The sequence below is a fragment of the Pogona vitticeps genome, chromosome 2 (assembly GCF_051106095.1).
Source record: "Pogona vitticeps strain Pit_001003342236 chromosome 2, PviZW2.1, whole genome shotgun sequence".
In the NCBI taxonomy this organism is placed as follows: Eukaryota; Metazoa; Chordata; class Lepidosauria; order Squamata; family Agamidae; genus Pogona; species Pogona vitticeps.
Window position 1 is genome coordinate 158,107,576 of NC_135784.1, and position 23,069 is coordinate 158,130,644.

General features: G+C 40.7%; 1 protein-coding gene across 5 annotated transcripts in view; it reads left to right on the plus strand.

Moving 5' to 3' along the window:
• RHBDL3 (rhomboid like 3) overlaps positions 1–20,007 on the plus strand; it is a 148,792-nt gene extending 128,785 nt beyond the window's left edge. For 4 of the 5 annotated variants that reach the window (XM_020783483.3, XM_078385168.1, XM_078385169.1 and 1 more), the window contains 3 exons: positions 3,678–3,778; positions 18,279–18,339; positions 18,946–20,007. In XM_020783483.3, coding sequence (XP_020639142.2) covers positions 3,678–3,778; positions 18,279–18,339; positions 18,946–19,217 — 434 coding nt within the window. In that variant the 3' untranslated portion in view covers positions 19,218–20,007. Of the gene's footprint in view, positions 1–3,677; positions 3,779–18,278; positions 18,340–18,444 lie in introns of all 5 variants that reach the window. The other variant, XM_072990962.2, reaches the window with a different exon arrangement.
• Positions 20,008–23,069: the final 3,062 nt, after the last annotated feature.

Sequence of the window (23,069 nt, forward strand, 5' to 3'; positions counted from 1 at the left end):
GTGTCTCTGGTTTGTTTCTAATGACCCTTGAACTACAGTATTTGGATTCTGCATGCAACCAACATGTACAGATTATGCAGAAGAGCACATGTGTTCATAAACTGTACTCATCTCTCGTAGTGTTCCCATGCAAACTGAACCATCTTTCAGCTGTGGTTCCTTAGGACTTGAGGTATTTAGTTATGTCTATGGGGCCTAGACGTTATCTCCGTGCAGGGCAGATAATATTTCAACTAGTTTTTCTGGTGCTAGCTTTACTTGTCAGTAGTACTATATAGTAAGTGCAGGAGCAAACAGTAGTATAACCAAACATGCATACGTAGGGCTATGACAAGAGAAGAGCTAATACTTATTGCACTGTTTGCTGAAACTTCTTTTTGGTAAGCTTCAGTTTTAAGACCATAAATACAACCATTTTGAGACAGGTTACTCTCTCTGTCATCACAAAAGACATTTCCTGTGATAAAAAGAATCCCATGTGTGTGTGTGTTTTTTTTAATCTGTATTTTCAATTGATCTCCCTTTACTGTGCTTTCAGTACTTGTTGGCTCAGAGTTTCTGGCTAGGGCCAAACAAGTGAATCTAAACCATCCTGATCTGATTGACTGAGTATTTGTATTGCATTTTCAAATTCATGTATTGTGCTTTCACATTTTGAAATTGAAGAAAGTAGTTTAGATAAAGATTTAATTGACACAAGAGCAGAGAACAAGAGACAACCAAAAATTAAAATTCACAGTGAGGCTGGGGCAGTAATAAAATCATCTAGCTGTGAATACTAGTACAGTATAACTTAACTTTTGCTATAGTTAACAAATAAGGCAGTAAGAGAAGTAAGCTGTAATGAATCAAGGCATGTTAATCTAAATCCCATTGATTTGTTGGGTCTACTCTGGTTGGAATTACCAGTAACATTCTGGTACAGATGTGTTTTATGCCATTAAAACAAACATGAACATGGAAGTATAATCTTTATAGTTGAATCAGGGGAAGAGGGATGGGAGTTACTTTTTTTTAACAAAGTGTGATGGCCTATTTAGCAAAGAAGTCAGCTTTGATTTTACTCTGATTTCTGAGCTGAGGGAGGGCTTTCCAATTTGAAGTAGTCTATTTGGAGCATTAAATCATGTTCCTGTTTCAGATGCAAGCCAGACATAAAGTTTACTAAGTGAGAATTTGGCTCGAAATGGGGAGAAGTGAACACGACTGCACTTGCTTACATTCATTCCTTTCTATAATTCAGTCTCCCATCCTCACTTTTCCCTCTTGGCCATTACCCTTGTCATTCTCTTCCTTTTCCATCTTCAACATTCGCCAATGTCAACATTCATATATAAGATATTTTGCAAATCAACTGCCTTTTTCCTGCCTGAGTTTTTTGTGTCCATGTATGTTCTCCCACAATTTTCTCCCTAGGGAGGTTAGAGTATCTGCTTATTAGGTTGAGGTGCATGGAATTTTGAATGACTGAAAATGCATTAACACTGTTTTCTGTTGTTTTTAACTCTCTCTCTCTCTCTCTCTTAGTTTTTGCTGTGTAAGGATATTTTAAAGTTCTTAAAATGTTGCAAATTGTGAGTCACCCTGGGAGACACTTTCTAGGCTGGAGAGTAGTTCTTTCATTTTGTAAAAAATACATACATATTTGTTTCTTATGTGGGACTGGTATTCAGTAGTCTAGCATTTAGCATGTCTGATTTTCCCACCTTTCTCCATCCTACATATTCTGCCTTCTGTCAGCTGATTTTGCTCATCTTAACTATGTCAGATCGACTGAGGAAAGGAAATACTGAACTTGAAAAGGGATAAGGAGTCTCATTAAATGATGCAGCGAGTCCTGGAAAGACATTGCCAGGGAAAGATCACAGGCAGAAAGTATGTCTTTGCTATCAGCCAATTATTTCCCAGCATGGGGGTGAGAAAATTCGCTTAATAGTTGCAAAGTGTTTGCACCACGCACACAGAGAGAGAAAGGAGGTATAAAATCAGTATGTCTGTACTTATTAAATAAATAGGTGCAAATAGCTTGTAGACAGGGCGGAAGGATCAGATAATATTCATGCATGATTTTTAACTGGCCTTTATAAAGCAGTTGATCTCATACGTCTAATCTTTCTCTCCTTTTGCTTTCTATTTGCATCTCTTTTTTCTCTTTTTCAAAGTCATGTTAGACAAAATCACCAGCATATTAGACAAAAACAAAAAAAGCAACTAACAACAGATAAAATGTTGCGACACTTTAAAACTTTACAATTATATTTTAATGTGAGACTTATTAATTTTTTCCAGTATCTTTTTTCCCACATTGTGGGGCCATGTGTGAAATATGATTGTCATATACAGTAGTAGTTCGATTGCCTGCCTAGGGCTTGAACAGGCACGGAAAGTGCACATCCTATTTCTCCTTAGAAAGTTTACTTTATGCTGCAACACAGTAAAGATACTGCAAAGTTTAAAAGGTCATCGGAATGCAGGGATTAGGTACGGAGGAATGGAGCTCTAGCCTATGTTCTCCAAAGTCAGTTCTCTCATCTGCAAAGACACTACTTCATTAGCTCTGTGTGCGTTGTTTCAAATGCGTTGCGTCTGAGCAGAATACAATTCTAAACAAATGAATGAAATTATATTTCGCTTGCATAAATGGATAGCTCAACAATATCACCATTGATTCGTACCCTGCTTAGTGGAGGGATCTGGTGGGCCACTGTGGAAAGAGATGCTGGGCCAGAAGGTTTCGTGCTCTCGTCCAGCACAATGCTCCTTGTATTCTTAAAGAGTGGCTCTCTTTGGGCAGAGGTGGGTGTGAATGGACATAGAACTCTGGAAAGAAAAGGTCCCATTGAATATGTCAGACTGGAAGACCTCCTCATATCCCTAGCCGGGCATGGCCTTTAGTGTGGGCAGGTCCGTCTGGTGCTGAGCTAAGCTGGGTGTGCACTGACTGCGTTCTCTTCAATGAGCTCCAGGGTTAGAGAGAAGTCATTGTTTTGGACCTTTTTCACAATCATTTTGGACTCTTGGGTACGGCTTCCTTTTCCTATTTCCCATTTGATGCCATTTGTTGTAGAGAGAAAGCACCAGGGCTTCAACTGGGGCTCTGTAAGTCTGCATAAGCTACACTGCAAATATGGCTTGGGATTTTTGCTTGTTTGTTTTGAAGAAGGGGTGCTCGCTGCCCCCCAGTGCTCTTTGTCCTGAAGCTAGCTCTTCCTTTCCCAGCAAGCTTAACATTAAGAGTGGAAGGCATGCCTTGACAAATCCCACCAAGGCCCATCTAGTCCAGTGTTTGGTTTTTGAGCCTGTGGCTTCAAAGAATTCCAGAGACAAGATACGAAGCTCATGGGGATACAATCTTCAGAGGTGGAGTGCTTCTGAGCAGGGCTGCTTCACTGGGCTATTGTCCTGGGCAGCCCAGTCTTCTGTGAGATAGTCTAATTCTTTTCAAAAGCCTTCAGCAGGAAGGTTGCCATTTCTGTGTTGGAAAAAGGCATGTTTCTTACCTTCAGGACACACGCCTCCTCCAAAATTGTTCAGCAAGGGTGCAGCTATTTTACAAGGAAAGTGTCCTCATTAAAATAAATGTCACTTTGCCAGTTCATGCCTAGAACAGGTGGGCAAAGATCAGCAGTTTTGATTAGAACAATACTGCCATAATTCTTTTTTCCCCTTCCTCCAAGGTTCTTTGGCCGTATCGGTTGCTGATATGACTGCGCCTGTCGTGGGCTCATCTGGAGGAGTCTATGCTCTCATATCTGCCCACCTAGCCAACATAGTAATGGTAAGCACTGGAAGTAGTCATGCATGAGAGTTTGGAAAAATTACTTTTTAGGTTTGCAACTCTGAGTCACATTAGCTGAGCGATTCTGAGAACTGTAGTCCAAATCTAGCTTTTCTAAGCTTTTGTAGTGATACATTTTGGATTTGAGAGTGGAAGATGCCATTCATTGGCCATAAGTTCATTTCCATTGTAACTGAACTATTATGATGACTCTAAATAGCTATACAAATAGCTACACTCCAAATTGTTACAAAGTGGTTGAAATACTGTTGCTTTGTTAGGCAGGCAGAAAACAATCATTGCAATTTTCAGTGCTTTCTAGCTGGCAATTAAAAAGTCCCCTCTAGGATTCTTCGGTGAATTCCAAGCTACCAGGTATCTGTGCCCTGAGAATCCGATCAGTGACTCATCAATTACCAGCTAGAAGCAATTGAATGTTATGTTGTTTACTTCTGCATGTGTAGCATTTCAGCCATACATTTTTAAAATTTCTCTGTGGAAGCCTGGATTTAGGTAAACTTTAAAATGGAGCAGAATGAGGTTTTTTGCACCATTCTGTGCCTCAAATACCTCAGAGCAGTGTGAGTATGTTTTGTATTTGTGTGTGTGTGTGTGTGTTTGTGTGTGTTTGTTTGTTTGTGGTATTTTCATGTAGTCTTTTGACTATATACTGTCTAGAGCAAACATACAGTACATGAAAATTTATACTAGATAAAATTAGACTGTCACAAGAGGCTATAGTAGGTATCTGCAGAATTTTCTCTTGCTACAGAGTCCTGGTGATTTAAAGCAGTGGTTCTTAACGTGGGCGATAATGCCCCCCAGGGGGCGATTTCATTTTTCAGGGGGGCGGTAGAACAAAAAGGGGCGGTGTGGGGGCGCTGGAGCAGAAGGGGGGGCGGTAGGGGGGCGCTGGAGCAAGCCAAACCTGTGAAGATGGCTGCAGCCTTTTTACAGTGTGCATGAATATATATTTTCCTCCAATTTTAATTTAGTTTCAGACTTTTTGTCTTGAAATTTTTAGTTCCTGCATTTGTTTTTATGCCCTTTTTATATTTCTTTTTGCGTCTTAAAATTCACTTGCAACTAAATCATTAAATGTTACTTTTTGGGGAGCATTTCATTTTCTTGGAATTTAATTTTGTTTTCAGGGGTCATTGGATTTAAGTGTCTTAAATTAATTAATTAATTAAATAAATAAATAAATAAATAAATAAATACATAAATACATAAACAAACAAACAAACAAACAAACAAATAAAAAAGATATCATCACCGCGGGGAGGGGGCAATGATAACTTCCTCAATGGCTCAAGGGGGCGTTTCTTTCAAAAAGGTTAAGAACCACTGATTTAAAGTATCCTTATTCTCACTCACTGGTGGTGATGAACTTGCATAGTGAAAATGGTGCTTTGCATTTGCCACTGCACCACATTCACAACAGTGCTCACTTCTTTTGTTATATTTTATTTTTCTTTGGAAGGTTTTTTTTTTGCTTTCCAGTGTGCCTCCAAGCAACTGCAAGGAAAGAAAAAGAGAGAGATCTTTGCCTCCAGAATGAAATGTTTCTGTAAATAAATAAAGAGAAAGCAATAAGGCATTTCACCCATTGGGAAATAATAGAGGTGGGAAGTAAACTAAAGAAAGATGCATGACATTGCAGAGTACAGGAGAAAATGCAATATTTAACACCAGCCTCCCAAGCATTGCTGCTGCTCTCTGTGGAGAACTGAATAAAGGAAAATTAGTTTATTTTTCCTTCTGAAATGTGACTCTTTTTCAGCTCTGGAATTATTTACTGACAAACCCCACAGGCAGCCATGTAAAATACAGACGGACCTGTTCACTAACAACTTAGCTCACATAATCTTTGCTCTGAGATTAGGCCAGTCCTAGCATTAGACAAAGGCATGAGGTGCTGGTGGCACCAGTGGGGGCACCTCCTCAGCTCTTCCTTATAGACTCTCCAGCTTGTGTCCTTTGTTGGAGAACAGAACTGTGTACGCCACACAACATGCCCTTGGTCCCTTAGATTAATCCTCTGCTTCAGACATGGCGGGCACTGTCTTAATGCTACTGGGGAAGAAAGGCTTAATTGCCAGTCCAGTCAGCCTCGGTAGGAAGGACAGGGGAAGGAAAGTCATTTTGCCTCTTGCTTCAGGCAGCAGAGTCTTTCAGTCAGCCTTGATGGTCAAGGCAAAACTATGCATTCTGGATATACCATCATTAGAAGATGAATTATCTAAGTATTAAGGTCGATGGTCACAACAGGACTGCCTTTGTGGAGGGGGTGCACTTTTTTCTGGGGGACACAGAAATGCCTCCAGGGTGCAGGCAGCCCACACACTACATTCCCCTCTCTGCTATAGAAAGATTTTTTTTTTAATACAGGAGCAACTACACTCCATGTGAGTATAACTGCCTGTTTTGCAACATTGTTTCTAGCAAATCCTTTCTCCTGATCCTATAATAGTCTTTAATCTCCATGGGATAAAATTATATCTAGAAATAACATTAGACTTCATTATTCTGCAACCAGAGAAGGGCAGATACACTGCCAAATGCTGTAACTCTTAAGATAGACCTGATTTGTTTCCCTCCTCCTACTTCTTTAATGGGTGACGTTAGGTACAAATGTTATAGATGTTAAACATCATCTCTCCTAATAGATATTTTGTTTGTAAGTGATCAAATTCTGAGTTGTTGTTTTTTTTGTGAAATCTAACATTAAAGAGCAGTCAGATTTAGTTAAACTTTGGCTTTTCCAGAGCAGGAAAAGCAGCATAGCCCTTTCATCATAAGTTGGATGGTTACCAGGATCCACTTCCAAATTCAGTTTCAAAAGTCACTTCTCAAGAGAGACTGCCTTTCTTTACATCCTTTAATAAATGTCCAAAATCGTCCATTACACTCTTAAAGTTTCTTTTGTAGAGCCTTTGTTTGTTTGTTCATTTCTCTGCCAGTGTAAAGCTAACTAAAATCTTCTGATCAGGAAACTCTTAGAACTTCAGAGAAAATGCCATAGAGCCAAGCTCTGCTCTCAGGGACAAATCACAGAACAAAATAAACCATGATTTCACAAGGGATACGAAAATCATGAAGGGGCATGCGTTTTGTCACTATAGTTAACAAAACAAATCTTACTTTGCATGTACAGTGGGAAAAATATCAAGAACAACAGGGACTAATCAAATGCATTATAGAGAACAAGTGGTCCATTTGGAAGCGTCCTAGACTCCTTGGTTTGCTATACCACTATGCAAGGCAGCAGTGTTGTCTGGATCATTTTCAAATGTCCTTGTATTAACTGGAATTGCATAGGTTTAAAAACAACTGCTTAAATTTTTACCTAACCTTTTGTTTGTTTGGTTGGTTGTTGTTGTTTTTTGCTTGAACTGGAACCAGTGTGTAATAGTGGCACCAAACTGGGATTCAGTGCAAGCACCTAATGGGTAGAATGCTTGATGGTCAACCCCTGCAGCTAGAGGTCATCTCAGCTAACAACACTGCCCACAGTTAATGCTAAATTATCAATTATAATTATCAATTGTAATTATCAATTGTAATTATAAATCACAATTATGTGTACTGAGTTCAGTGAACAGTTACATCTCTGTTGGCCTCCACACATAGGTCTTGTTCATCTTCACCTGCGTTTGCACATACCTTTCCTAAACTGAAAACTGTTCTCTCGAGGGAAAGTTAAAAATGGTGAGAGGATCTGGATGAAGCTGTAACACTGTCAGGGCTTCTGCAATAAACAAAGCTGAACTGCAGAACCCATCAAATTAATGTACATGTGTATGGGCATATCACACCAAACACAGTATGATATATGTAATATATACATAAAGCATACAGACTTGCAGTGCATAGAGTTTCTTGATTTTTTTTTTTTGTTCCTGAGTTTTTAAGCTCAAATCCATTGGCTTGTAATGTTTTGCTTGGCTGTTCCTTGTATCTCTCTCTCAGCACTTTATTCAAAAGGATGTAGGCGTCTACTAGGGGCCTTTAAATTTAATGAGAGACTGGATGAAAAATACCTGCAATGGTAGGATGATCATTATCATATCTGAATTATTAACTCTTGCCCCTTTGCTAAGGCAGTGTGTACTCTGTGCTTAATCCAGACACAAAATGCATTCTGATATAACCCTAGAACTAAGCCCACTAATATAGTTGATATAGTTGAAATATTGAAATTAATATAGTTGATAACAGACATTGCTATAAAATGAGCACAGAAGTAAATTCATCCGAAAATACAACGGAAATCCTGGAGCGGGTCCATTCTTCTCTGCCAAATGTGAACAAACCAATCTGTTTCCCCTTCCAAGTTCAGTTCCTTGGGTAGGTGGCTTTCTGTGAGGCTCTTTAAAGTACAAATAGAAACAGAAATTCCTGGGGTGCTAAATTCAAGATCCATTGGATTTACAAGACTTTACTTGCCTTCTAGCTGACATCATAAATGTTCCTTTCTGTAGGATGACTGGGGGGGTGGGGGAGATTTTTTTTTAAAAAAAAAATTAAGACAAAACAGAGAAAAGGGAAGAGGGAGTCTCTCCTGGGAGGGCAGTTCATAATGGGGACACTGCTACTAAAACATCCCTTTGCTCTTTTTGGCCACCAGCCTCACTGACTGGGCAAGGTACATCCTCGGAGAGAAAGAGAGAGAGAGAGAGAGAGAAGAAAAAAAAGATACTGGGAACACCCAGTAAATCCAAGCTAATAGAGAGACAAGGACTCAAGATATGAAAAATCAGGTTTCTTCATTAGAAGAATATTAATTATTTTTTTCATCTTCTTCAGGGGCACAGAGAAGCAGCTGGTTGTAAACAGTTTTTCAGATATTTCCGTAGGTGTTTACTTTATTGCCATTTATGAGGGCAACAAAATAATTAGCTGGCTGAATCACAGATGGCTCTTTTAATAAATAAGCCTAACTTTTTCATACATGAGATGTCATCTTCTCTTTAGATTGGACCCTTATAGAGACAGGCATTCCTTCAAGATATATTCTAGGGCATTTTGTGAGACAAACTTGCTATAATAAATCCCCCTCTCAAAATAGTACCTGGAACACCTCAGATGCCTTGAATATCTGTAACTTCAACAGTGCAAGTATTCCATACTCTTGATACAGACCATTAATTGAGTTCACAATGGCTGTGGCCAGTTTGTCACCTGGTGACGAAGCTTCTGGTGACAGGTTTTGCCACATTAAGTTAGACTTGTCCTTGGACAGCAAGCACATAATTCAGCTATGGGATTGTACTCAAAGCCTTTTCATCTTGGCCTTTGAAAATCTCGGGTCACCTACACCAGTGGTTCTTAACCTTTGTTACTCAGATGCTTTTGAACTGCAACTCCCAGAAACCCCAGTCAGCACAGCAGGTGGTGAAGGCTTCTGGGAGTTGCAGTCCAAAACTCCTGAGTAACCCAAGGTTAAGAACCAGTGACCTACACACCAATATAAAGAGCAAAGTACAACTTTACGGATATCTCAAAATAGGAATGATTTTTTAAAAAAACACTTATGGTGAAGTTTTCTGTTAAAAATCTGAACAACAAACAAGCCCAAGCAAATGGATGAACGCTTCTGGCCAGGCTTATATTCATCTTTAGGTGACCCAGAAATGGATTGCAGAGATCAGGCAATATGCAGTGATTTGGGGACCAGCAACATATTTTATCAAACAACTAGACATTGCCTTGGTCTCTGAGAAAATATGCCAGAGGTTGTAATAAAAAACATGTATCTGAAATTGTTTAGAATAAATCTTGGTTCTCTCTCCACATTTTGAAAATGATTTCTCCCCCCCCCTTTAAGTGACACAGGAACAGATTTTTTATAATGATTTAAGTGTTACAGGACTTCAGGGACTGACAAAACACTTCATAAATTATTATGGACAGTTGACCATTGTCCTGCCAGCAAATCTCTAAAGCAAGTCATTGGGGATTCACAGTGTTTGCGTCTGTGAGCAAAAAAAGGGATCTGCAATGAGTTGATGGCAATTTACTGGTTTCAATGTATTCGCGAAGGCTTTCACGACCAGGATCTAATGGTTGTTGTGGGTTTTTCGGGCTTCTTGGCCGTGTTCTGAAAGTGGTTCTTCCTAACGTTTCGCCAGTCTCATGTTCTTTGATTCTGGTGTGGATGCTTCATTTTGTGGTTCCAATGTATACCCATCAACCACAGGGACAGATAATCTCCCCTCCTCATCAAAACAATACATCCACAACAAAACACATTAATCAACCATCTCCTGATTAGGACAATAGCCTACCTCACAAACTAGCCTTCTCACAGCCATAAATACTCCACCCACTCTCTAGCCTACCCAGAGCACAGTTTGCTGTCCTCTGAAGATGCCGGCCACAGAGACTGGCGAAACGTTAGGAAGAACCACTTTCAGAACACGGCCAAGAAGCCTGAAAAACCCACAACAACCATTACTGGTTTCATTTCATTTATAAACTACTTATCTTTGAAGGCATCTAAAGCAGTGTACAGTAATTGAAATGAAACCAGATTTTAGTCAGTCAGTCAGTCAGTTTGTTTATTTGTTCCCAAAAGACTGAAATAGTGGTGGAAATCCTGTTCTACATGCTCAACAGGAATGACACAATTATCAAATTACCACTGATTAAAGGCTTTCTTTGGTGATTTTGGGATCCACACAACTTTGCTGCATTGCGTACAAGTTATATGCACTTTTAGCATGCAAAAAAAAAATCCTTTAATCAACTGATTATTTTGTTCCTTTTCTGCACATGGAACTTTGCCACAAGGTGCTAGCCATTAGGAGACAGAAATGTGAAAAGTTGTATGGTTGCGATAGAGGCCCACACTGTAAATGTTGTGCAGATTGTATTTCAAATGGCCATGCTGGCTGGGGGGTTCTGAGTGCTACAAACCTCTTACCAAACTAGTCAGAGTTGGAAGCATGAAATATTGCATAGGTACAGTACAAATGATTTTCCCAGCTGAAGTAACAGGATAGATTACACATTTACTGAATTGTAGTCCAAAGAAATTCCCAGGGTCTTCTTGTGGAGAAAGGTGGGGGGATGGATGGATGGATGGATGGATGGATGGATGGATGGATGGATGGATGGATGAATGGATGAATGAATGAATGAATGAATGAATGAATGAATGAATGAATGAATGAATGAATGAATGAATGACAGTTACTCTTGTACTAAGTCAGTAAAAACTGGAAACAAAACTTTTTTTGAATGAATACCACTGATAACTAGATAGGTTGTATTTTGACTAACTTTCTGGCTGGGAGATTTTGTGATCTGTAGTCCAAAGAAGTTACACTCTGGCATGGGGAACTGGCATAAGGGAGGAAGAGAGTGAGCAAGCCTGAATGAGTATTGGATTGGAAAATATATTTATTATTTATTTGTTTGTTTAATTTATATGCTGCCCATCTAGCCAAGGGCTACTCTGGGTGGTTTACAACATGAGACAAAACAAAGCGACACAATAAAAACCACAGTAAAAAACCACATCATTTAAACATCTAAATATATAGGCATTTAAAATAGAAGCATAGTGATCTTACTGGTTGATACATTCATTGCGATTCCATTGATGAAACAGAATAAAACTACTGTCAAAACAGACAGTTTTTAAAAAACCTTTTTAAAAGTTGTCAGTGAAGGGGCCAGGCAGATATCCAGAGGTAGTTGATTCCATGGTCAGGAGTACAACTGTCGAGAAGGCCCAAGTTCCACCCCCACCACCCCCACCACCCTCAGATGTCCAGCCTGGGATAAGCAAGTAGGATGGGCAGTCCTCACTGGAAGAAGGCGTTCTGCCAGGGACCGAGGTCTCAAACAGTTTAGGGCTTTATATGTTAAAACTATCACCTTGAAGCTGGCACAAAAGCTGACAGATCATTAGTGTGGGGGGGCATAATTGGGGAGATGTCTTAATGAGCTGCAAACAAGTTCTGCCAACAATTTTACCTCCTCTTTCTCTTGCTGTTGTTTTTTAGTTGGTTTATTAGTTAGGTGTTTTAACCTTCATGTCTATCTGTCATCTAGATGCTATAGGGCAGCTTTGTTCCAACACTGTCATGAAGGCTTTTTTTTTATTTTAAAGAATTAATTTGGAGACTAAGGGTGCTTGGTTGAGGGGAATTGACACCCTCACAAGTACCCCTCTGCTTCCTCTCTCCCCACTCCACCATCCACCAGCCCCCTTGCACATGCTCCAATTGCTTTTCTTCATGCTCAAGCCATCAGATCACCTGAACTGATGCAAATGCATTTACTGTCGACAGACTAGAAGCCTTAGGGTTGCATCTCTCCTGGGGCAGAGGAAGTGTGTATGCATTGACTTGTACATAGCGTAGTCAATGAAAAACAATAGGAATGTGACCATCCCAATCCCAGAGCAATTTCCATATTATTTATCATTGTTCATGGAGCCAGAGTTGGGAGTTCAATTCCCAGTTGTACCCCTTGAGAGATGAGTAAACTACACGCTCCCAGAGTGCCCAAGGGAGAAGAGAATAATAAACTACATATTCCTGAGTGCTCTATTCCTAGAAAACCCTCCAAAAGATTTGCCATAAATCAGAATCGATTTGACTGCATGTAATTATTATTAGGGCAGGTTGGGGAGGAGCTGTCCTCAATGTCCTCTCTGGCTCTTAAGTGACCACCTGAGTACTAAAAGCACTCAAACACAGCAGTAATTTATTTGAAATTGTCAGGACTGACTCTGACCTTTGCAAAGCATGTGAGTGGAAGAAAAGGATGATCATGTCTTATGAGTTTATTTGAGGGGTAGATAGAGATGACAAGCAATACCTCAAGCTAAGTAAATTGGGTAATGTGATTCCATCAACAGGGTCTGCCTTCTGGGATAAAACAACCTTTTTAAGATTCAGTGCTGGTGATTCTATTGAGGTATTCATGGTTTACCAGACATGATAGTTTGCAGCTGAGAAGTGGTAGGCTTAAAGTAAGTAGATGGGAGGAATCAGATGGGGAACCTTAGTGGGAGAAAGGCAGCATATAAAATACATAACACGTGCTGCTTTATGTACTGACAGACAGACAGACAGACAGACAGACAGACAGACAGACAGACAGACAGACAGACAGACAGACAGACAGACAGACAGAGAGAGAGATTTCCACTTAAGCCCAGAGGAGGGGGACCTTTTGCTCTCCATATGTTGTCACCCACAACTCCCCTTACTCTCATTCAACATGGCCAATGATAAAAGAGTGGATGTTGTAGGTCAAAGCACCTAGAGCAGTGGTCCCCAACCTTGGGCCTCCAGATGTTCTTGGACTTCAACTCCCAGAAATCCTGGCCAGCAGAGGTGGTGGTGAAGGCTTCTGGGGGTTGTAGTCCAAGAACATCTGGAGGCCCAAGGTTGGGGACCACTGACCTAGAGGACCAGAGACTCCACGCCCTTGTCTTAGCCTTTGCTTTATCATTACACCAAAAAGAAGAAGAAGAAAAGAAAAACTAGCAGTAGGAGTACTGTTAGCAGTGATCAGAGAAGACCCTGTACCTGCCTTAGCAACCAGCATCTTGTCTCTTGTGCTGCCGTGGCTACCTTTGATTTTCACAACTCACCATATGTGTATTGAAAGATGATAAACAGCAAGAGAGGCAGGGAGCCTACCTAAATATTATTTCTTATAGATGTCTCTGTGCTTTTGCATCTCTGACTATGTTGGGCACAGATTGATTTCCACATAGAGGGTTTTAAGTCATATGTGTTTCTGAGGCCTGATGTAGGATCCAATAAAACTATGTTTTCTAAAACCTAATTTGCTCATCTTTACAGTGCCCGTTGATATGATGGGGAAGACAAGTTTGTGTTGTGATCAGGGGGTCTTTCTTGGCAAGAATGAAGACCCAAGAGAACAGTGAAGGAAAAAAGAATGTGTCCATAGCTCATGAACTTTGAATGTATTATGGCTACTGTCCTGGATTTAGCTGATTTTTATCATAGTGGTCAATACATCTTCAGTATAACAAGTCAGGTATAGCTATCTGTTATAACTGTATCTCACTGAGTGCACTGAAACTTGCTTCTGAGCTGACATGCATACGATTACACTGTTCATTATTCTGTAGCACAGAAGAGTGTTTTCCAAAAGAGCAGCATTCTACAGCAGAACTGAGTTTCAGCAGCCTTAAGATGTGGCATTTATCACACTTCTTGCAGTGAATTGCTGCGTGCGGTACGAAGCTGTTTTTAAAACTGCTTGGTACATGTTGTCTGCAGAATTTTTTTTTAAAAAAGAGAGAAGAATTAATAGAACAGATAATATTTTTAGAGACTGTAGGAAACCTTGGTTGGGAAGACATTTTGTGATAAATAGGGGTTGGAACTAAAGCAGGATTTTCCCATGCATTTTAAACAATCAACAGTTTGAAAGAAATGCGAAGATGAAGACATTTCGCGTCAAGCTGATTGATAATTTAACAGTTGCATGAATAAGAATTGTCTAATTCTAGAGCTCAGAAATAACGAATTGTCTATAACTAGTTACTTTTGAGTGTCAACTAATATAATTAGTAATTACAAGTTTTTTTGATGTAACAAGTAACATCTAAGTAATGACTAACATGTAGTTACTTCTGAGGGCATTTTAAGAGGTGTTTGACAAGAAACTGAAAGAAACAACATCTGAAGGCTGGCTGAAATGGTTCTACCCTGCATCCTTTCCTGCATCTCTCCAAGGACTTCACATTTTGTAAGAACTCAGGAAGAGAGTCTTTTCAGCAGGAAGAAAAGTTTTCCTAATACAGTGGTGCCTCACAAGATGAATTTAATTTGTTCTGCGCTTAATGTTGTCTTGCGAAAAATTCATCTTGCAAAACGCGTTTTCCCATAGGAATGCATTGAAATCTAATTAATGTGTTCCTATGGGAAAAGAAAGTCAGAACAAAGTCAAATTTGGTTTACAGAGGGTTTATTAAGTGCTCTTTAAGGCCATACATATTGTGCAGATGATTTCAAAAATTTCAATAAAAAAACTTTAACTTTTTAAACATCATAGAAAAACATTTAAAAATCAGCAAACGTGAGGCAGGAACAAAAAATGGAAAACATTCTTCTTGCGAAGCATGGCCATAGGAACATTTGTCTTGCGAGTCATCAACCCCATTGCCAAAACCATTTGTCTTGCAAGTTTTTTGTCCTGCAAGGCATTTGTCTTGCAAGGCACCACTGTATCTTTGAAGTGGACTGCTTTAAACAGTTGGCATCATTGAAAGAAGGATTCCCATACAGCCCCAACTCGTGCAGAGACTGATCCAAGTAGGGGCAGTCCAGTCGGTACAGGAATCCCAAGCCTTGTCTTCCTTACAGTCAGTCACAAAGACTGCTAGCCTAGTTGCAACCTTCATAAGGATCAAAGCTGGGCCGAGTTGGATTTACATAAGCACTCAGCAACGCAGCAATGGATACATTCTACAGTGGGGTCTTGACTTGAGAACTTAATCCGTATTGGAAGGCGGTTCTCAAGTTAAAAAGTTCTCAAGTCAAATCTGCATTTCCCATAGGAATGCACTGAAAACCATTTAATCCGTATCTGCTCTTTTCCGTCCATAGAAACTAATGGGAAGCTGCTATTCCGCCTTCGACCACTAGAGGGGGATATTTTGTTTCTTTTTTTCTTAGGTCAAGAAAGGTTCAGGGAAGGCAGGGAAAATACAGTCCAGGCAGTCCAGTACCAGGCAGTCTGAAGACTGTCTCCCAATCCACTCTCTAAACGCTGGGAGGAGTGAGGAAGCAGACAGGCACCCTTTTCACTGGCCAACAGTTAACTGAAAGTTCACTTTTTGCACTTTCCCTGCCTCCCACGTGGGTTTTTTTCAGTTCTTAACTCAAATCTAAGTACTTAAGTCAAGTCAATATTTTCCTATGAGAGTGGTTCTTAAGTCAAAATGTTCTTAACTCAAGCCGTTCTTAAGTCAAGACCCCACTGTACCTGTTGTGTTTCTACAATAACATTTTACTGAGCATGTTCAAATGCAGTGGCGCATGCTGAGTAGCAGCAACTGAAGCCCTGTTCCCTCCTGTCGTTTACAGCCAGGACCTGTTTTCACTGGCCTAGAGAAAAGGTGTATGAGATTTAAATATAACAGTCAGGCACTGAGCAATGTGATATTTAATACCCGGAGGAGACCAGACATTTTTGACGGGTAGAAATTTTTGCTGACTTGCCCAAAAGAAAATGCTAGCAGTGTATATAGCTGACAAATTTAGGTTACTAGCGCTGCTCAAGACAGATTTGTAGTAAAGTTCATCTACCCAATCAGTCTGGAAAGATTAGGATTGTTGCTCTCTTGGGTAAGAATGAATTCCGTAAATCAACTTCAGTTGTTACTTTAGTCCACAATATTGACTCTATGATTATATTTGAACAAAGTGCCTCAGCGACAATTATAGGCACAGAATCCTAATGACCATTATGCTGTTATTTTGTTTATGACTAGTACTACTTATCATGACTCCCACCACTAATGCCTTTGTACTTCAATGTGGGGGGGGGTACCCTGCCTTTTCAGGGTAAGACTGCTCCCCTGCTTGGACTATGGGCTGCCCCGCCCTCTTTATATGATGAAAAGTACCAAACATGGTAGCTTGACCCTCTTCATTTGGGTTGCCCATTTGTGCATTAGTTGCCTAGTTTAACATCCTTCAGTCTATTTGAGGCAAAATTTATGCAAGAATATAGTATACAGTCCCTGAAGATAAGTCTTCAGGCACGTATCACACTGAATAGAAGGCTTCCAGCAGTACTCTTTAGGTATGGGATAATTAATTAGCTCTGTGCCATCAAGTTGATTTTTAATTCCATTGATCCAGCTACAAAGTATCCATAACTGATTTACCAAACCCTCCTGGTGGGGCTCTGGGATTGTGCAGTTTCCAAAGGCCACATGGGTGACAGGGCACGTAACCCAATCAGCCACACATGCTCTTAGTGATCTTGGCTAGCCCTTCTCCCAGGAAGGGGATGTGAACTCCCAGCACCTGGTTCCACAGACAGGAATTTCAAACATTGAGGTATACGAGTTCCCTGAGTTCCCTGAGTGAGAGAAAAGGTTGTTAAAAAGTACTGTACAGAGAAAGACATGACTCAATGGGACTTTGGAGTGATCTGGATTGCATTTAAAAGGCTCTTTGGTGCAGATTATTCACACAGGAAACTTTCTTCTCATGTGAGATCCGCACTTCAGATTGTTCTAATTTACAGCACTTCAGATTGTTCTAATTTACTTCCTTTTGATTATTGATGTCCCCTTCCCCCTTTCCTGCCTTTCATCATGGCTGTCATTGAGCAGGCTGCAGCAAGTTCCCTTTTTGTTGTTTAATTTAGTAAGTGGCATAGCGCAGCAGTAATACAGTGACCTAACATGGATACTCTTTATATGTGAAATAGCGCTGCATCACTTATATTTTTCTTTTCTTATAATCCTCTCCTCTCTTTCCTTTTCTTATAATTTTATATAAATTAGAAAATTATAAGAAAAGGAAAGAGAGGAGAGGATTTCTCCATCACCCTTTCTGTTGTCATAGCCCACTGTACATATCACAGGGTTGTCACCAAAGATGACACCACCAACAGCTCTATTTGGAAGTGAACAAGCAACCACACAGACTGCAAAATGGCATAATCAGGAGTGCTCCTAATCACACCAAGTAAACTGCAACCCCGGCACTCTGCTGGAAAGAGCAGGACAGGTCACAAAAGGAGTGTCAAGGATTGCTCTTACTTAAAACACTTGGGGTCACTGGAAAATAGAACAAACCACACCAAAACTAAACCAAATAGCAAGCAATTTGCTCATCTGATTGCACCCTAAAACATTGGAGGACATGTGACAATGTATCATTTGGCTGATCAGTCGTTCTCATTTTCTACCCCAATGTCAGAGCTTGGCAACTTTATTCTTTTGTACTACCAACTTCTAGCATTCCCTAGTCAGCATAGTGTGAGTTGTAGTCCCAAAAATAGTATTTCCAGGCTCTGCCCCACACATATATTTTACTCAGCTGTCAAACTAGAAATTTGGGGGGAAAAACAAGAGTTGAGTTTCACAGTGAAAAGAAAAGACGTTTAGAAATCCATGTGATTATGCACTCTTGCATGGTGCAGGGGAATTAAACTAGGATTCCCATCGTGCTGATTGTTTTTAAAACATCTCCCTCTTCTGGCCAGCATTGCTGCTGACTAAACAAGCAGAAGGAATTGATTGACTTCATAAAGTTAATCCTTAGTGTTTTTTTGTCTCCCTGCCTTGAAGCTTAGTTAATCAAGAGCATAGCAGAGGTTACAGAAAAGCACAGCAGAGCTTGGTGGTTCCCACTAGGAGTGTGAAGAAGAAGGGGTGGCCCTACACCATTTGCTTGATATATTCAAAACAGCCTCCAAACTCTATGTATGTGAAAAGCTTAATTAGGGATTGTTTCTGTTGTTTTCCCTTCTCCTTTCCCAGAACTGGTCTGGAATGAAGTGCCAATTCAAGCTGTTGCGCATGGCTGTTGCCTTGATTTGTAGTAAGTATCCTGATGGTTGACATAACCTGATACACATTTTTAAAAAGTTCTTTTAAAGTTTTATCTTCTACAACTACTGTTATTTTGCTCCCTTTCATTCCTCAGATAAACAGCCCCTGTAACCAGAATTTTGGGTGACAGATGGGAAAGCATGATCCTACTTGTACTATTGATTATTGCTCTCATTGATTCATGCACGAAGGGCACAACAAGAGTAAAGTACAGATCTTCTATTCATAATTTTGTGCTTTACAGGGACAGATGTACCATCATAGCCTTCCGGTCATAACAGCATCCCCACACTACAGTCTCCCCTTTCCACTTTGTGACACATGACGTTGGTCCTAATCTCACAGCATTAATCACGTCACTGTTGTCATGTCTGCAGGGAAACATACAACATGATGACATCCGAACATGGGATACATGTGGTTACACATTACGGAAAGTGGGAATGTGTCAGAGGGTCCTGGTTTTGGCAACAGCCCTGTGGCACACAGAATGCCAATCCTGCCTTTGATTGCTGTCACACCAACCTTGGTGAGAAGGTGGACATAAATCAAAAGGGTGTGTTTGTTTTACTGTGACTACTCCCTTCTCTTTCAGTGAGCTTTGAATTTGGAAGAGCTGTGTGGCTGAGGTTTTATCCATCTGCTTACCCTCCTTGCCCGCATCCAAGCTTTGTCGCCCACCTGGGTGGCGTGGCTGTTGGAATCACCCTTGGTGTGGTCATCCTTAGGAACTATGAGCAGAGACTCCAAGACCAGTCCTTGTGGTGGATCTTTATTTCCATGTACGTGGTGTTTGTTCTCTTTGCCATCTTCTGGAACATTTTTGCCTATAGTTTGTTGGACCTGAAACTACCTCCACCTCCATGAGGGCCTGGACTGAGGAACCATCAGGGACAAACGAATGACTTATCATCTGCCAGCTCCACTGAGGGAAAGATATGAAACCTGAGAATTTATTTTTGTATCCGTCTTACAGGATGTAAGCGAACCCATATTCTGGAACAACAGCACATGTTGAATAGAAACTATACTAACTAGTTGAGAAGTGTGAACTTTTTAAGTTAAAGAATGATCCATCAAAACAACAATGGAAGAAGCTTGGGCATGCAGATTTCCAGGTATCACAGTATTCCGTAGGAGCCAGGCCTCATATCCTTTGCTCATGCCAGTAGTTTGGTGCTGCTCTCATGAGAAAGTGTGGATGATTCAGTTTTCTGTCTGTCTAACTGAGCTAACTTGCAACCACACCTACTGGCGAATGCTGATGCATAATTTTGTTTGGATTGCCTGTCTTTTCCCAGGTCTGTCTTCTGCTTCAAGTACAAGCTTTACAGGCATCCACCATTTAACCGATGGATACGTTAAAAAGGTGCTCAGTAAAGGCTGCTTGGCTTGCTTTTAACTGGCAGAGCAGGCCGTTCTCACCATACGATTGCTACTGCCCTAGTGAACTTGGCAGTTCCTCACATCTGTAATTGTTAAAAGGTATGCTCCCTTACAGAATCTTCTAGAAAGGGTTCACTCTATGTTGGCCCATTCATGGTCTGCGATACATGCTGCTTTTTCAACTAAAGGACAAACCAAATTGCACTGAAAAAAAAACCCTGAAGGTGCTTTAACCTTGGTTGCTAAATACAACTGCATAATTTAATTTGTCTTTCAGTTTTTGACTGGTTTTTTTGTTCTTAGAGCAGACTGCTTGAATGTTTTGTCTTTTTGTTGACAATTATGTTCTTTACTTCTGGCCTTTATAATTATTTTCTTCCTCCTGCATATTTAAAGCAACAGCAGCTGCATGACTAGAAATCAGGCCTGGTTGTACTATGAGGTAAATGCTGTGGGGGGGGGGAGGGGAGGAGGTTAGTGTGAGGTGTTGAGGGAGAGACATACAGTATATGTTTCATGCAGCCTTCCCTGTACCCCCTAAATAAGCCTGCTGCCGTCCTATGCAGTGATAAATATTGCCCCATTGCCAGTGTTGAAGTTAAGATTTAACTTCAGTCAAGTCAGATCCCCCACATAGAATTGCAGCTGAAGAGGAATCTTTTGCCTCAGGCAGCAAAATGTTGTTGGCTGGCCCTGCTGGAAAAGGATTGCCAAGTTTTTAATTTGAAAGATGCCTTTCCAGAACTTCACATCCCACACAATAATATTCTTCTGACTTGTGGTTCACCAGCTCTCTTGTAGCAGGGATTTATCTTTACAGCCCCCTTTAATTTTGACATGTTGATCTTGCAACACTCAGGAGAAGCAGGCAAGCACTTCCCTAAGAAGAATGTTTGCTCATTTCTTGTCTGAAAAATGTAAACGCAGTTCCTTTACTTGGGTTATTTGGAACGTAGCCAACCAGGTTGTAATGCTGCTTTGAAAATCTTCCGTATATCTTTGAATGCAGTGCTCAGCAGCTTTCCAAGTTCCCAGGGCTATTTTGTCTTCTCCAGGAGAAGACCTGCAACTGTCTCTTGACTGCCCTGACACTCCGTCAAAACTATTTTTGTTCAAAAACAGTGAATCCTCTGCCAGGAGATCTGTGAGAGACACAATTTAAGATCTTGAAGTGGAGGTTAAAAAAAAACAACAACTAGGGGAGGGGGGAGTTTGGGTCCAAGGGTTGGTCTGTGCTTGGGAGTCCCAGGCAGCTTGTACCCTGCATACCTGCGTTTTAGTGTCACAATGGTACCTCACGTGGGGGACCTTCATACTGAAATATAGAGAACATCTGAGGTAGTGCCTCTTCAGACAGCAGGGGGGAATTCACATAACTCAAGGATTCCATTGGGTTGGGGGCCAGGAACCACCATAGGAGAAAAATTACGTGTCAGGGACAAGGCAAAACTACAATTTTTCTCCTTGCTGACTAGTTTGCTTTGTGGAATTGGGGAGGGGTGATGGTGTTTGAGGACATTCCGGGCTGTGATGGAGCCCAAATGCAGCTTGGCCACGTAAGACAGAACCAGTCCTTAGAGTTCAGGTGTCCTGCAAAAGGAATGTTCTTCAGGGATCAAAGAGTAGCACTTTCTGGTATTTCTCCTTTAGTACCTAAGTACATTTACAAATAATCCTGAAAATTAACAAAAAGAAAAACCTAGGCTTATACCTACATCTATATTGGCACATTCTAAGAAATACCACTTCCTGTTCCTGGATGTAAGCCCTACCTGGCTGCTGAATATAGAAATTAGGGCTGCATCTATTTCCCAAAATACTCACAACGTATTCTATCTTACTTATTTGTTATTCACTCTGTTACCTGACCTTTCCTCTACTTAGCTATTTTCCTCCTACATTGTCATCACAACGACCTTGTGAAGTAGGTCAGGCAGAGAATGACTGAGCCCTAGGTCAATCCAGTGAGTTTCATGGCTCAGTGGCATCTGACCTTTGTCAGGTATATTTGTCTAATATACATTTGTTGCACTACTTTTTACAATTCTGGCATAGGCCAAAGCCTAGCAGGGAGCTTAGAGTTCGCCAGATATTTTCGACTACCACTCCTGTAATCCTTTCCCATTGCCCATGCAAGCTGAGGCTTCTGGGAGCTACAGCTCAAAACATCTGGGTGGCTAAAATTTTCTTACTCCTGCACTGAAACAATATTAGGTACACATCTTTGAAAATGTGATTATGAACACATACCTTTACGTTTATAGTTGTAGCAGACTAATGCAACCTGAGCAGATATGTCCCTGCTAGGTGCTTCTACTTGGACATGGTGGCTGCTGAATTAGCTAGTGTAATTAAAGCACTTGCTCATGTTTATGCAAAGCACACAGGAAATGAACCTTTTAGGATAGCATGATACTGTTGCATACAATGCAGACAAACCTGTTTTTCCCGAGTTTGCAGATATAGCATAGTGAACACCCTCAAAAAACAATTGGCCTTATCGGGTCAACAACACACAACCTTAGGAGAATGGAGAACCATACCTCTGCTAGGTTGCTAGCCTTTCCTCTTCCTCTCAACATTTTTATTAAGGTTCAATACATATTCAGTCTTATTCTTCTCAAATGGTTCTACATGGCTTTATTCTGTTTCTTCTCTGGTTTCTTCCCAAAGATGAGCTCATGAGCTGTTGAGTAAACAGGCGTTTCTACTAATCACTTGGAGGGGCTGGGACCTTTATGTTTTCTACGAGTTCTGTATTGACTTATACTCTCAGTGCATGCACACCAACAAGTCAGGATACCTTATCCTATCATCCCCTGGGCCAGTTGTAGCAGAGAGAGTCACCTGCAAATTCAACCATTAGCATCTCAAAAGAAGCACACCTAAACTGCCTTTCGAATTTGGATGGGGATGAGAGATAGTAACCAGGAAAAGATCATTGATAACATTTATTTATGTGTTTCTTTTACTTTTGAAGAGCTCTTGAATCGGTATTTGCAGTGCAGAAGCTCTGGCACCTGGTTTGTGAAATGCACATGCTTAGGATTTCATCTTTCTTTATAAGCCAAAGGGGAACTTTGTGGGTTGAAGTTGGGATAGATACCACTTGATTCATGATTCATAATAATACAGCCCCAGTATTATAAGCTGGTAGGTTCAGTGGTATCCTTAGCCTCTATACGTGGAAAAGAAGACAAGATGTTACTAAATAGGCCGGATGGCCTCTGTGTGTGTGAGAGATATAGCAGAGCCAAGCCCATATTGCTTATCAGGTCCCGGGGCGGGGGTGGGGCAGGAACCATAGAGAGAAATTTAATTGGCCTAGAGAAG